We start from the raw sequence: 15,391 nt of genomic DNA on the forward strand, positions 1-15,391 counted from the left end.
AGGCCTCCCTGTCCATCACCTACTCCCGGAGTTTCCCTTGTGGTTCAGCTGGTAAAGAATCTGCCTGCAATGCGGGAGACCTGGGTTCGATCCCTGGGTTGGGAGCATCCCCTGGGGAAGGGAAAGGCTACCCACTCCAGTATTCTGGCTTGGAAAATCCCATGGACTATACAGTTCATGGGGTCGCAAAGAGTCAGACATGACTGAGCGACTTTCACTTTCATGTCCATTGAGTCGGTGATGCCATCCAACCATCTCCTCCTCTGTCATCCCCTTCTCCTCCTGCCTTCAATCTTTCCCAGCATCAGGGTCTTTTCAAATGAATCAGCTCTTCCCATCAGGTGGCCAAAGTATTGGAGTTTCAACTTCAGCATCAGTCTTTCCAATGAAGATCCAGGACTGATCTCCTTTAGGATGGACTCGTTGGATCTCCTTGCAGTCTGAGGGACTCTCCAGAGTCTTCTCCAACACCACTATTCAAAAACATCAACTCTTCAGTGCTCAGTTTTCTTTATAGTCCAACTCTCACATCCATACATGACCACTGGAAAAACCATAGCCTTAACTAGACGGACTTTGTTGGCAAAGTAATGTCTCTTCTTTTTAATAAGCTGTCTAGGTTGGTCATAACTTTCCTTCAAAGAAGCAAATGTCTTAATTTCATGGCTGCAGTCACCATCTGCAGCGATTTTGGGGCCCCCCCAAAAAAAGTCTGGGTCTGTTTCCACTGTTTCCCCATCTATTTGCCACGAAGTGATGGGGCCTGATGCCATGATCTTAGTTTTCTGAATGTTGAGTTTTAAGCCAACTTTTTCACTCTCCTCCTTCACTTTCACCAAGAGGTGCTTTAGTTCTTCTTTGCTTTCTGCCATAAGGGTGATGTCATCTGCATATCTGAGATTATTGGTATTTCTCCCAGCAATCTTGATTCCAGCTTGTGCTCCATCCAGTCCAGCATTTCTCATGATGTGCACTGCATATAAGTTAAATTAGCAGGGTGACAATATACAGCCTTGACGTACTCCTTTCCTAATATGGAACCAGTCTGTTGTTCCATGTCCAGTTCTAACTGTTGCTTCTTGATCTGCATATGGATTTCTCAGGAGGCAGGTCAGGTGGTTTGGTATTCTCATATCTTGAAGATGGTTAGGTATCTACCTATGGTTAGGTATCTGTCATCAATTCTGGATATTTCTCAGCCAATATTTGTTAAATATTGCATCTATTCAATTCTCTTTCCTGTATTGTATCTCTGTGTTTATCTTCCTCTCTTCCTCTAAATATTTCAATTTAACTTATTTTAAACTTCTTTCACCATTTTCTGTCTCTATTTTTTTTTTTTCTGTATTTTTCTTTCTTTGCTCTCTGCAGTATTTCAGGTAATTTCTTAAGAGTTTTTATTCACTTATTATTTCTGATTTTTCATGAGGGTAATCTAATACAAATGTTTTAATTTCAAGAAGTATATTTCTCATACATAGAGTTAAGCTTTAAATATTTTTCTATGCATTTTTTTAGTCTCCTGAAGATTCTTCAACAGTAAACTTTTATTTATTTTTTTTTGCAAATTATTGAAATTCTTTATTTTTGATAGAATTTTTATATTTATTTACCTATATTGATTTCATTATTGTGGTGTACTTATAAAATGATTTCATTATTTTGGTGTAATTATAAAATGACTGAAAGTCTATTTTAAAATAAAAGTCTTTCTACAAAATATAAACAGCATTATCTATTTTCATTAATGCAAAAACATCTTTCTTTATATTCAATTCCTAAGCATTATAAAATGAATAAAATGTTTTAAACTTTTATTTCTTTAAGTATATGCATGTGCTCAGTTGCTCAGTCCTGTCTGACTCTGTGCAGCCCCTTGGACCATAGCCTTCCAGGCTCCTCTGTCCTTGTAATTCTCCAGGCAAGAATACTGGAGTGGGTGGCCATTCCCTTCACCAGGGGATCTTTCCGACCCAGGGATCAAACCTGAGTCTCTTGCACCACCTGCATGGCAGGCAGATTCTTTATCACTAGCACAACCTGAGAAGCCCTAAATATAGTACGTGTGGATGTTATATATCCTAGTGTGTGATATATGTGATATGAGAAATCTCTGTCTCTGCTTCAGTAGTTTCCCTTGGTTTGTGTTAATGGACCTTGGTTTCTTTGTGCCCTGTTTTTTATTGACAATATACTGGTTATTTTATTTATTAAAAATGTGTATAGTGGTAATTGAGAGTTAAGTTGAAGGTAACTTACTAAAGAAGGAGATTCATATTTATTTTGTCGTGATTTTATGGTATTATCAATAGTGGGCCACATTCATACAAGTGCTAAAATGGATATTACCTGGACAATCCAGAGATTCAAACTCTGAATCTAAATCCATGCAAGTCTATTTCAGCTGGTGTTTAGCTTATTGTGGAGAGTGCCTTCTGTTGGATTCTCATCTGCATGTGGGTTTGGGATTTTATTTTACCTCCTCACCATCAAGGGCCATAAAAACCCACACGTTTTCCTGAATGGCCTAGTGTCCTTAGGGAAAACAACTTTCCCCGCTCATGTGTGCCAGTGACTTTTGATTTTACCTGCAGATTTGGCCTGACTTTTTATTCCTATCTTAGAGGTGTTTAATGCTTTTCAGATAATTTTTGGTGAATTTCTTCCACTTTCTTTTTCAATAGACAAAATGCTCTAAATAAGCAAGCCTACCTTTATGAAGAAAATCTCCTGGAACTTATCACTGTACTGAAATCATCTATTTGTTTGTATCATCAACTAGGTAAAAGGCCCATGAAGGCAGGAACATGGTTTTACCTTTTTCTGCATTTACAGCACAGGATGTGCCTTCTGAAATAATTTTGCTATGAATAATAGCAGGTTTTTGTGTACGTTTAGGATCCTATTTAAATCCTTTACTCTCACCTCAATGTCAGACGTCTAAGAAAATCTCTGAGTAAGCATCACAGATTGTTTCCCTGTGTCTACTGTCTCCTTTACCTCTTCCCCATGTAGCTGTATTTCCTTCCTAGAAAGAGCCTCCCCAAGTCTATGGAGAGAACTGTGTCCCTCCAAAATGTATATCTAAAAGCTCTAGTCGCAGAGTGATAGAGCATTGGAGACAGGGTCTTTAGGAGTATCTGAGGTTAAATAAGGCCATACAAATGTGGCCTTAATCCAGTGGGAGCATTATAAGAAGAGAAGAGGCACAACTGTCTCCCTCTTCCGGGTGCCCATGCTCCAGGCATGGCCAGGGGAGCACACAGTGAGGCAGTAGTCATCAGCAAGCCAAGAGAAGAGGACTCAGAATGAGCATTACTTGGCGACATTTCATCTTGGGCTTCTCAACCTCCAGAACTTGATAAGATAAATGCATTTTTGCTGTTTAACCAGTCAGTCTGTGGTATCTTGTTGCCACCTGCCTGAGCCAATAGGATCTTCTCCAGTTCAGCATTTCCCCAGATGTTCCCTCTGTGATGCACCACTTCTGTTTCCACAGTGAGAGCACATGGGGGCAGGGTGGAGACCTGAGCAGTGTGAATGGTGCCCCATGGACCATGTCTCCTTAGATTATGAAAAAAATTCTCATTTTCTGAATCAAATTCAAAGGTGCTTGGGATGATTAAAGGTCTCAGTAAAGTCACTTCTCAGTTTCCTACAAACAAGCAGGAGCCTGGGGCACTGACTGAGAACCTTATGTGGCAGAGAGAAGTGGTTTGGGCCCCAGTTCCAGGTGGGACCAGACAGCAGACCTGGTCACAGAGGAAGAACTCTCATCTGGATGAAGTAGTTAAGGCTCATGTATAAACCTCCAACTTGTTCACCCCTGTCTTCTGACTCTGGAGGGAAGCCCTACATAAGTTATGTCTGTGTAAAAATTACTACTGAACTTGGCAGCTTAAGTCAGGAAACATCCAATATCTCCTACTTTGTGTGGGCCAATAATTGACATGACCTACCTGGGTCCTCTGACTCAAGATGTCTCACAAGGATGCCATCATCTGAGGGTTCAACCAGGGGTGATAATTGTCAAATGTACTTGACTGGATGTTAGCAGCATTTTGGTGGACTATTGATCTGAGAGCCTCAGTCCCTGTCTGGCTGTTGGCTAGAGGCCTGTGTCCTTTCCTTGTCATGGGGTTCTCCCATAAGAAGGTAACAAAGTGGCAGCTGGCTTAATCAGAACAAGAGAGAGAGAAAGATAGATTCACCAGGGGAAACAGTCATCTTAAAGCCTAATCTTTTAAGTGACTTCTCATTACTTCTGCAAAATTTATTTGTTAGATATATGTTACTATGCCAGAGAAGGCAATGACACCCCACTCCAGTACTCTTGCCTGGAAAATCCCATGGATGGAGGAGCCTGGTAGGCTGCAGTCCAATGGGGTCGCACAGAGTTGGACACGACTGTAGTGACTTAGCAGTAGCAGCATGTTACTATGTACAATTGGGTTTGTGGGGATTACAGAAGGACGTGAACACCAGGTGACAGGAATAATGGGATATTTTAGAGGCTGTTATCACAGCCCTTGTTTCTAAGCTGGATGAAAGTGAAAGTGTTAGTCGCTCATTTGTGTCCGACTCTTTGTGACCCCAATGGACTGTAACCTGCCAGCCTCCTCTGTCCATGGAATTCTCCATGCAAGAACTAGAGTAGTTGCCAGTCCCTTCTCCAGGTATTGTCCCTGACCCAGGGTTCAAATGTGGGTCTCCAGCATTGCAGGAATATTCTTTACCATCTAAGTCACCAGGGAAGCCCATGCTGGATGAGATGTTCCCTGTGGATAGGGAAGAAGAGAGAGGATTCCTCCCTGGATCCCAGGCCATGACCTGTAACTGAGACAGGGAAGCTGGGTCCTAGTAGCCTTGGGCACATCTACAGGGAAGGCAGCATCCAGAGTTCTCTGAAGGCCTGTCCTCAGTGGTGTCCCTGGAGCTGGTTCTACAGGCTCATGAGAAACACCTGGTACCCCCCTTCTTGTTCCAGGTTCAGTGATGGCTTAAGCTCTAAGCTCCCAGGTTCATTGGGAGCTTAGAGTTGGCTACAGTAGGAATATTCATGCCACAGAAATCAACAAATGCTACCCACAGGGATTTTTTTCAGAGCTCAGAGTATTTATTTTTCAATTTATTTGAGCACACCATGGTCTCCTAAAATATCTCCTGTGTCCATGTCCCTCTGCAGTTCTGGAAGTGAGGCTGAAGGATGGAGCTCACCACTGTGAGGGGAGAGTGGAAGTGAAGTATCAAGGAAAATGGGGCACGGTGAATGATCACAACTGGAGCATGGAGGCAGCAGCTGTGGTGTGCAGACAGCTGGGGTGTGGAGCTGCCATTAATGCTCCCAGAGGGGGTCATTTTGGAGCAGCGATTGGCCCCATTTGGTTTCAGTATATTTACTGCAATGGGACAGAATCATTGATCATGGAGTGTAATTATCCTACACTTAAAGATCGTCATCCTGAGGGCCTTTCCCATGACCAGGATGCTGGAGCAGTCTGTTCAGGTAAGTCCTGTCTGGTCTGGGACGGGATCTCCAGCAGGAAAGGCTTCAGTCTCTTTCTGGGAATAGCACAAGAATATGGATCACAGCCTTTAGTACATTCTTGGATGAAGACTCCATTCACACAGTGATTCCTTGAACATTAAGTGCTCAAAGGATCATAAGGACTTGCTTGGTCCTGGAGAAAAAGTTTCCAGACCCATAGTCCCTGGTCCCTCCACTCTCAGTGATGTGTCATAGGGAGCAGGAGGGTGAGCTCAAATGTTTCATACACGTACAGCTTCTGGGTTGGACCTCTATGAATTAGGTTCTTGATGGCAGCTTGTTGTATTCTTTTATGAGATGATCAGACAAGTGTGGTTATAAGAGGGGATAGAAGAGAGGTGCAGGATAATATAGTTTATTATACTCACAATTCCTAGACAGTATTATCATGTGGATACATGGGGAAGGTGCAAACAGAACAGGCTCAGTGACATAGCAGTGACACAAAATAGAGAGCGAAAACCCATGGAGATGTGACAATACTTGGACTTAGGGTGTAATTACACTATGAAAAGTTGTGAGGGCATTTCTTGGGTGCATTAGAAGGTCACTTGGTCAGAAGGGGTATTGTCAGGGGATACTCTCATCACACTGGTGAGGCTGAAGGAAAATGTGAAGTTTGACAGTTACAACACAGAAGATGGAGCAAAAGTAAGGGTAGTGAGGTTAAGAGAACTTGAAACATAATGAGGACTCAATCCTGTCTAAATGCATTTGAAATGAGCCAAGTTAGAAACTAGAATGTGATTGGGTGGCACAACTTTTGCCAGAGATGTTCCTAGTTGTTATCAGAGTGTTTGATGAATTGCCCAGCACATTAATCCCATCAGAATAGCTGGAATTGAGGAGGAAATGATCAGATATCTCAACAAGTTCCCTAATTGAGGTAGTTGGTTTTAAAAAAAAAAAAGACCATGCCGGATCTGGGATGGTGGGACAGAGGAGCCCTGAGGACACGTGCAGTAGGTCCTTAGCTGCCACAATCAGCTCCTGGGTGTGATGCTGGGAAAGATTATTGGAAAACTGATCTTCTCAACCTTCAGAACTCTGATATGATACAAGAATGTCTGTTCTTTAATCAGCCAGTCTGTGGTATTTTGTGGTATGTGCCAGCCTGAACCTTCTAACACATCAGGATTTCCCCCTGTTCAGAACTTCTCCAGATGGTTCATCTTTGATTCACAACACCTGTTTCCAGGCTGAAGCAAATGGGGCCTGAATGTAGACCCGAGCAATGTGAGTGGTGCCCCAGAGACCATGTTTCATTAAATTGTAAGAAAGATTCTCATTCTCTGACCAAAATTCAAAGCTAGAGGAGCTGATTCAAGGTCACAGCAAACTCACTTCTCAGTTCCTGAAAGGAAAGCAGGAACCTGGGACGCTGGGTGAGAACCTGATGTGCCAGAGAGAGGTGGTTTGGGTCCCAGTTACATATGGGACCAGACAGCAGACCTGGTCACACAGGAAGAAGTCTCATCTGGATGAAGCTGTGAAGGCTCACAAACCTCCAGCTTGTTCACCCCTGTCTTCTGACTCTGGACGGAAGCCCTAAATTAGTTATGTTGTGCAACAGCAACAAATTACTGCTGAACTTGGCAACTTAATGCAGCAAAAACCTAGTATCTCACACTTTCTGTGGGGCAGGAATGGACATGACTTACCTGGGTCCTCTGACTCAGGATGTCTACATGGATGCAACCATCTGAAGGTTCAACCTGCAGTGGATACTGTCCAAACATACTCACCTGGATGTTGGAAAATTTCAGTACTTGGTGGACTACTGAGATGAGAGCCTCAGTCTCCAGGTGGCTGTTTGCTGGATACCTGGCTCCATTCTTTGTCACACGTGTCTCTCCAAAGTAGGTCAAAACATAATAGCTAGTTTCATCAGAGCAAGAGTGATAGCAAGATAGATAAACAAGGGAAAAACTACTAGTACTTATCTTGAAATGTAATCTCTTCAGTGATATCTCATCATATTTGCCAAATTCCATTTTTTTTAGATGGACATTACTATGTACATTTGAGTGTGCAGTTACACAAGGACATGAACACCAGGCGACAGGTATAATTGGGACACTTCAGAGCCTGTTACCACAGCCCTCTGTTCCTAAGTTGAATGAGATGCTCCCAGGGGACAGAGAAGGAGAGGGAGGATTCCCCTCTGGATCCGGGGCCACGAGCTGTAACAGATGGAGAAGCTGGGCCCTAGTAGCTTTGGGCACATCTACAGGGAGGGCAGCATCCAGAGTCTCTGAAGGCCTGTCCTTGGTGGTGTCCCTCGAGCTAGTTTTACAGGCTCGTGAGTAATACCTGGTGCTGCCCTTCCAGCTCCAGGCTCAGTGATGGCACATTGTGAGCTTAGAGTTGGCTGTGGTGGGAATATTTATGTCACAGATAAAGAAATGTTATTCACAGGGATTTGAATAACTTCCCCAGCTTTCCCATCTCAGTTTTCAGAATTCAGGGTTTTTTTTAGTACTTACCAGTATACTGTTCATGATCTTCTAAAATCTCTCCTGTGTCCTGCATCTGTGTCTCTCTTGCAGATCTGGAGGTGAGGTTGAAGGATGGAGCCCACCGCTGTGAGGGGAGAGTGGAAGTGAAGTACCAAGGAGAATGGGGCACAATGAATGATCACAGCTGGAGCTTGGAGGAGGCAGCTGTGGTGTGCAGACAGCTGGAGTGTGGAGCTGCCATTAATGCTTCCAGAGGGGCTCATTTTGGACCTGGGATTGGCCCCATTTGGTTTCATTATACTTACTGCAATGGGCAAGAGTCAGTGATTATGGCCTGTACTTACCCTGTTCTTAAAGACTATCGTCCTGAGGGCCTTTCCCATGATGGGGATGCTGGAGTAGTCTGTTCAGGTAAGTCCTGTCGGTCTGGGAAGGGATCCACATTAAGAAATGCTTCAGTTTCTTTCCAGAGTGTCTCTGAGATATGGATTACAACCTTTAGAACATACTTGTGTGAAGTCTCCAATACCGCAGTGATTTCTTAAACATCAGGTCCTCAAAGGAACATAAGGACTTCCTTGGCTCTGGAGAGAAAGGCTCCAGACCCACAGTAACTTGCCCCTCCAGTCCTTGTGATGTGTTTAGGAGGCAGGGTGGTGAGTTCAAATGTTTCATGCAGGTGCAACCTCCAGGTTGGATCTATATGAATTAGGTTTATCAAAAAAGGTAGCTTTTGTATTCTTTCATATGATGGCCAGACAAGTGCAGCTGTAAGAAGGGATACAAGAGAGGTGCAGGCAAACAAAGTTTATAATTTTCACAGATCCTCAGTCAGTTCAGTCCCTCAGTCGTGTCCGACTCTGCGATTCCATGAATCGCAGCACGCCAGGCCTCCCTGTCCATCACCAACTCCCGGAGTTCACTCAGGCTCACTTCCATAGAGTCAGTGATGCCATCCAGCCATCTCATCCTCTGTCATCCCCTTCTCCTCCTGCTCCCAACCCCTTCAAGCATCAGAGCCTTTTCCAATGAGTCAACTCTTCGCATGAGGTGGCCAAAGTACTGGAGTTTCAGCTTTAGCATCATTCCTTCCAAAGAAATCCCAGGGCTGATCTCCTTCAGAATGGACTGGTTGGATCTCCTTGCAGTTCATCAGGTGGGTAATGAGGGGCATAACAATACAGCAGGATCAACCTACCAGTGACGACCAACAGGAGGGAGTGGATACCCATGAACAAGTGACAATACTGGGGGTCAGTGAGGAGTTACACAAGGAAAATGCCTGAAGGGATTTCACTGTGTGCTTGAATGTCACTAGGTCACAGTCAGGGCAGGCAAGAAGGGGAGTTTGTTGCAGGGGCTAGTCTAACCATACTGGTGTACCTGCTCACCTGGATGGGGAGCTCACATCCTATTTGCAGGGATGTTGAGGCTGCAGGAAAACCTGAAGTTTGAAAATTACAACACAGAGAATGAAGCAAAACTAAGGGCAGTGAGGATAAGACAATTTGAAGTGATACATAATATGGATTCAATCCTGTCAATGTGTGTTTAACCTGCTACTGCTGCTGCTAAGTCGCTTCAGTCGTGTCTGACTCTGTGCGACCCCATAGAGAGCAGCCCACCAGGCTCCCCCGTCCCTGGGATTCTCCAGGCAAGAATATTGGAGTGGGTTGCCATTTCCTTCTCCAATGCATGAAAGTGAAAAGTGAAAGTGAAGTCGCCCAGTCGTGTCCGACTCTTCGCGACCCCATGGACTGCAGCCTACCAGGCTCCTCCATCCATGGGATTTTCCAGGCAAGAGCACTGGAGTGGGTTAGCATTGCCTTCTCCGTGTTTAACCTGAGCCAAAGTTAAAACAAGAATGTGATTGGGTGGTTACAGTGTTTTCCAGAGATGTTCCCAATTGTTATTAGAACATGTGATGAATTTTCCAGAACATAATCCCCACCACAATGGCTGGAATTGAGGAAAATATTATCAGATATCACAGCAAAGTCCCTAATAGAGGTGGTTGGATCTCAGGAAAGGATCTTCCCAGCTGCTGAGGTGGTGGGACAGGGGAGGTCTGAGAACATGTGCAGTAGGTTCTTAGCAGGCACAGCCAATCAGCTCTCTGTGTTTTGTTGGGCAAGATCATTGGAAAAGTGATCTTTTCCAATCTCACCTTTAGTGGATCTTTGCTGATACTCTTGAGTCCACTAAGAAATTTTTTTTCTTTTAAAACTTTTATGGATGTATGACTGACACACAAAAGTGTAAATAACTAATATTTACAACTTGATGAGTTTGGAGATCAGTATACATCTCTGAAACCATTACAACAATCTATGCCACAAACCTGTTCAAGCGTTTTCTTTCATTCTTCTTATTAGAGTACTATCAAAAAAGATTATTTTCAAAGAGCATTTTATTTCAACTAGGAATTTTTGGTTTAAGAAAACTTATTTTTTGGCATTTCAAATATCTGCCCTTATTGTCACAATGTCATAATCATGGTTCCAACTGCAGATAGACTGTGGAAGCATTACAGGAGGCCGTGCCTCATTTTGATAAATAAGCAAGTGAATAAAAATGGATAGAGCTGTTGAAAATTTGAACTATATTGGAGTTTATAATGTTACAATTTTAAGAAAATTTATGTTTTCATATTAATTACAGTTAAGATATGCTTTAAAATATAATAACTCGAGAGTGCTCTGACATTTAAATACTGATTGTGGATTGTACTCCCTGAGCACATTGCTCTAACCTGGGCTCTCATTTTTATACAGTGTTCCAGTTTCTATTAATCTTTTTTTTTTAATGAATTAATTTATTTTTATTGGAGGCTAACTACTTTACAATATTGTAGTGGTTTTTGCCATACACTGACATGAATCAGCCATGGGTATACATATATTCCCCATCCTGAACCCCCCTCCCACCTCCTTCCCCATCCCATCCCTCAGGGTCATCCCAGTGCACCAGCCCTGAGCACCCTGTCTCATGCATCGAACCTGGACTGGTGATCTATTTCACATATGGTAATATATATGTTTCAATGCTATTCTCTCAAATCATCCCACCCTCACCTTCTCCCACAGAGTCCAAAAGTCTGTTCTTTACATCTGTATCTCTTTTGCTATCTTGCGTATAGAATCATCATGACCATCTTTCTAAATTCCATATATATGCCTTAATATACTGTATTGGTGTTTTTCTTTCTGACTTACTTCACTCTGTATAAGAAGCTCCAGTTTTGTCCACCTCATTAGAACTGATTCAAATGCGTTTTTTTTTTTTTTTTAATAGCTGAGTAATGTTCTATTGAGAAATCTGTGTGCAGGTCAGGAAGCACCAGTTAGAACTGGACACGGAACAATAGTCTGTTTCCAAATAGGAAAAGGAGTACGTCAAAGCTGTATATTGTTACCCTGCTTATTTAACTTATATGCAGAGTACATCATGAGAAATGCTGGGCTGGAAGAAGCACAAGCTGGAATCAAGATTGCCGGGAGAAATATCAATAACCTCAGATATGCAGATGACACCACCCTTATGGCAGAAAGTGAAGAAGAACTAAAGATCCTCTTGATGAAAGTGAAAGAGGAGAGTGAAAAATTTGGCTTAAAGCTCAACATTCAGAAAACTAAGATCATGGCATCCGGTCCCGTCACTTCATGGGAAATAGATGGGGAAACAGTGGCTGACTTTATTTTTGGGGGGCTCCAAAATCATTGAAGATGGTGACTGAAGCCATGAAATTAAAAGTCACTTACTACATTTCTCCAAAGACGAAATACAGATGGCTAACAAACACATGAAAAGATGCTCAACATCACTCATTATCAGAGAAATGCAAATCAAAACCACTATGAGGTACCATTTCATGACAGTCAAAATGGCTGTGATCCAAAAGTTTACAAGCAATAAATGCTGGAGAGGGTGTGGAGAAAAGGGAACCCTCTTACACTGTTGGTGGGAATGCAAATTAGTACAGCCACTATGGAGAACAGTGTGGAGATTCCTTAAAAAACTGGAAATAGAACTGCCTTATGATCCAGCAATCCCACTGCTGGGCATACACACGGAGGAAACCAGAATTGAAAGAGACACGTGTACCCTAATGTTCATTGCAGCATTGTCTATAATAGCCAGGACATGGAAGCAACCTAGATGTCTATCAGCAGATGAATGGATAAGAAAGCAGTGGTACATATACACAATGGAGTATTACTCAGCCATTAAAAAGAATACATTTGAATTGGTTCTAATGAGGTAGATGAAACTGGAGCCTATTATACAGAGTGAAGTAAGCCAGTAAGAAAAACACCAATACAGTATACTAGCGCATATATATGGAATTTAGAAAGATGGTAACAATAACCCTGTATGCTGCTGCTGCTGCTAAGTTGCTTCAGTCGTGTCCGACTCTGTGCGACCCTGTATACGAGACAGCAAAAGAGGCACTGATGTACAGAACAGTCTTTTGGACTCTGTGGGAGAGGGAGAGGGTGGGATAATTTGGGAGAATGGCATTGGAACATGTATAATATCATATATGAAACGAGTCTCCAGTCCGGGTTTGATGCACGATACTGGATGCTTGGGGCTGGTGCACTGAGACGACCCAAAAGGATGGTACAGGGAGGGAGGAGGGAGGAGGGTTCAGGATGGGGGACACGTGTATACCTGTGGTGGATTCATGTTGATATATGGCAAAACCAATACAGTATTGTAAAGTTAAAAAATAAAATAAAATAAATTAAAAAATAAATAAAAGACACTTACTCCTTGGAAGGAAAGTTACGACTAACCTAGACAGCTTATTAAAATGCAGATGCATCACTTTGTCAACAAATGTCCATCTAGTCAAGGCTATGGTTTTTCCAGTGGTCATGTATGGATGTGAGAGTTGGACCGTGAAGAAAGCTGAGTGCCGAAGAATTGATGCTTTTGAACTGTGGTGTTGGAGAAGACTCTTGAGAGTCCCTTGGACTGCAAGGAGATCCAACCAGTCCATCCTAAAGGAGATCAGTCCTGGGTGTTCATTGGAAGGACTGATGCTGAAGCTGAAACTCCAATACTTTGGCCACCTGATACGAAGAGCTGACTCACTTTAAAAGACCCTGATGCTGGGCGAGATTGAAGGCAGGAGGAGAAGGGGATGACAGAGAATGAGATGGTTGGATGGCATCACCGACTCAATGGGCATGAGTTTGGGTAAACTCTGGGAATTGGTGATGGACAGGGAGGCCTGGCATGCTGCGCTTCATAGGGTCGCAAAGAGTTGGACACGACTGAGCGACTGAGCTAAACTGAACTGAACTGATTCCATTGTGTATATGTACCACAGCTTTCTTATCCATTCATCTGCCGATGGACATCTAGGATGTTTCCATGTCTTAGCTATTGTAATCAGTGCTGCAATGAACATTGGGGTACAAGTGTCTCTTTCTATTCTGGTTTCCTCTGTGTGTGTTCTCAGCAGTAGAATTGCATGATCATATAGCAGTTCTATTTCCAGCTTTTAAGGAATCTCCACACTGTTCTCCATAGTGGCTGTACTAGTTTGCATTCCCACCAACAGTGTAAGAGGGTTCCCTTTTCTCCACACCCTCTCCAGCATCTCTTTTTTGCAGACTTTTTGATAGCAGCCATTCTGACAAGTGTAAGATGGTACCTCGTTGTAGTTTTGATTTGCATTTCCCTGATAATGAGTGATGTCGAGCATCTTTTCATGTGTTTGTTAGCCATCTATATGTCTTCTTTGGATAAATGTCTGTTTAGTTCTTTGGCCCAATTTTTGATTGGGTGGCTTATTTTTCTGGAATTACGCTGCAGAAGCTGCTTGTATATTTTTGAGATTAATTCTTTGTCAGTTGCTTCATTTGCTATTATTTTCTCCTATTCTGAAGGCTGTATTTTCACCTTGCTTATAGTTTCCTTCGTTGTGAAAAAGCTTTTAAGTTTAATTAGGTCCCATTTGTTTATTTTTTATTTTATTTCCATTACTCTGGGAGGTGGGTCATAGAGGATCCTGCTGTGATTTATGTTGGAGACTGTTTTGCCAATGTTTTCCTCTAGAAGTTTTATAGTTTCTGGTCTTACATTTAGATCTTAAATCCATTTTGAGTTTATTTTTGTGTATGGTGTTAGAAAGTGTTCTAGTTTCATTCTTTTACAAGTTGTTGACCAGTTTTTCCAGCACCACTTGTTAAAGAGATTTTCTTTTCTCCATTGTATATTCTTACCTCCTTTGTCAAAAAAGGTGTCCATAGGTGCATGGATTTATCTCTGGGATTTCTATTTTGTTCCATTGATCTATATTTCTGTCTTTGTGCCAGTACCATACTATCTTGATGACTATAGCTTTGTAGTATAGCCTGAAGTCAGGCAGGTTGATTCCTCCAGTTCCATTCTTCTTTCTCAAGATTGCCTTGTCTATTCAAGGTTTTTTGTATTTCTATACAAATTGTGAAATTATTTGTTCTAGCTCTGTGAAAAATACCACTGGTAGCTTGATAGGGATTGCATTGAATCTATAAATTGCTTTGGGTAGTATACTCATTTTCACTAAATTGATTCTTCCAATCCATGAACATGGTATATTTCTCCATCTATTTGTGTCATCTCTGATTTCTTTCATCAGTATTTTATAATTTTCTATATATAGGTCTTTTGTTTCTTTGGGTAGATTTATTCCTAACTATTTCATCCTTTTCATTGCAATGGTGAATGGAATTGTTTCCTTAATTTCTCTTTCTGTTTTCTCATTGTTAGTGTAGAGGAATGCAAGGGATTTCTGTGTGTTAATTTTATATCCTGCAACTTTACTATATTAATTGTTTAGCTCTAGTAATTTTCTGGTGTTGTCTTTAGGGTTTTCTATGTAGAGGATCACGTCATCTGCAAACAGTGAGAGTTTTACTTCTTCTTTTCCAATCTGGGTTGATTTTATTTCTTTTTCTTCTCTGATTGCTGTGGCTAAAACTTCCAAAACTATGTTGAATAGTAGTGGTGAGAGTGGACACCCTTGTCTTATTCCTAACTTTAGGGAAAAGGCTTTCAACTTTTCACCATTGAGAATAATGTTTGCTGTGGGTTTATCATATGTGGCTTTTATTATGTTGAGGTATGTTCCTTCTATACCTGCTTTCTGGAGGGTTTTTTTGTTTTTTTGTTTTTTGTTTTTGTTTTTTTTAATCATAAATGGATGTTGAATTTTTTCAAAGGCTCTCTCTTCATCTATTGAGATACTCACATGATTTTTATCTTTCAATTAGTTAATGTGGTGTATCACATTGATTGATTTGTGACTATTGAAGAATCCTTGCATCCCTGGGATAAAACCCACTTGGTCATGATGTATGACCTTTTTAATATGTTGTTGGATTCTGTT

General features: G+C 41.9%; 1 protein-coding gene and 1 long non-coding RNA gene across 2 annotated transcripts in view; one reads left to right on the top strand and one right to left on the bottom strand.

The window, feature by feature from the left end:
* The window catches only part of LOC786796 (antigen WC1.1), a 118,566-nt gene that overhangs the window by 23,668 nt on the left and 79,507 nt on the right, over positions 1–15,391 (top strand). Inside the window, 2 exon segments of the mRNA XM_059887262.1 lie at positions 5,186–5,506; positions 8,098–8,418. Of these exon segments, the coding sequence (XP_059743245.1) occupies positions 5,186–5,506; positions 8,098–8,418 (642 nt within the window).
* Positions 7,309–9,640, bottom strand: LOC132345385 (uncharacterized). The gene is made up of 3 exons (XR_009494736.1): positions 8,352–9,640; positions 8,035–8,131; positions 7,309–7,426 (listed from the first exon to the last, which is right to left on the bottom strand). It is a non-coding gene; the product is annotated as an uncharacterized lncRNA (long non-coding RNA).

The sequence above is a fragment of the Bos taurus genome, chromosome 5, assembly GCF_002263795.3.
Source record: "Bos taurus isolate L1 Dominette 01449 registration number 42190680 breed Hereford chromosome 5, ARS-UCD2.0, whole genome shotgun sequence".
NCBI lineage: Eukaryota > Metazoa > Chordata > Mammalia > Artiodactyla > Bovidae > Bos > Bos taurus.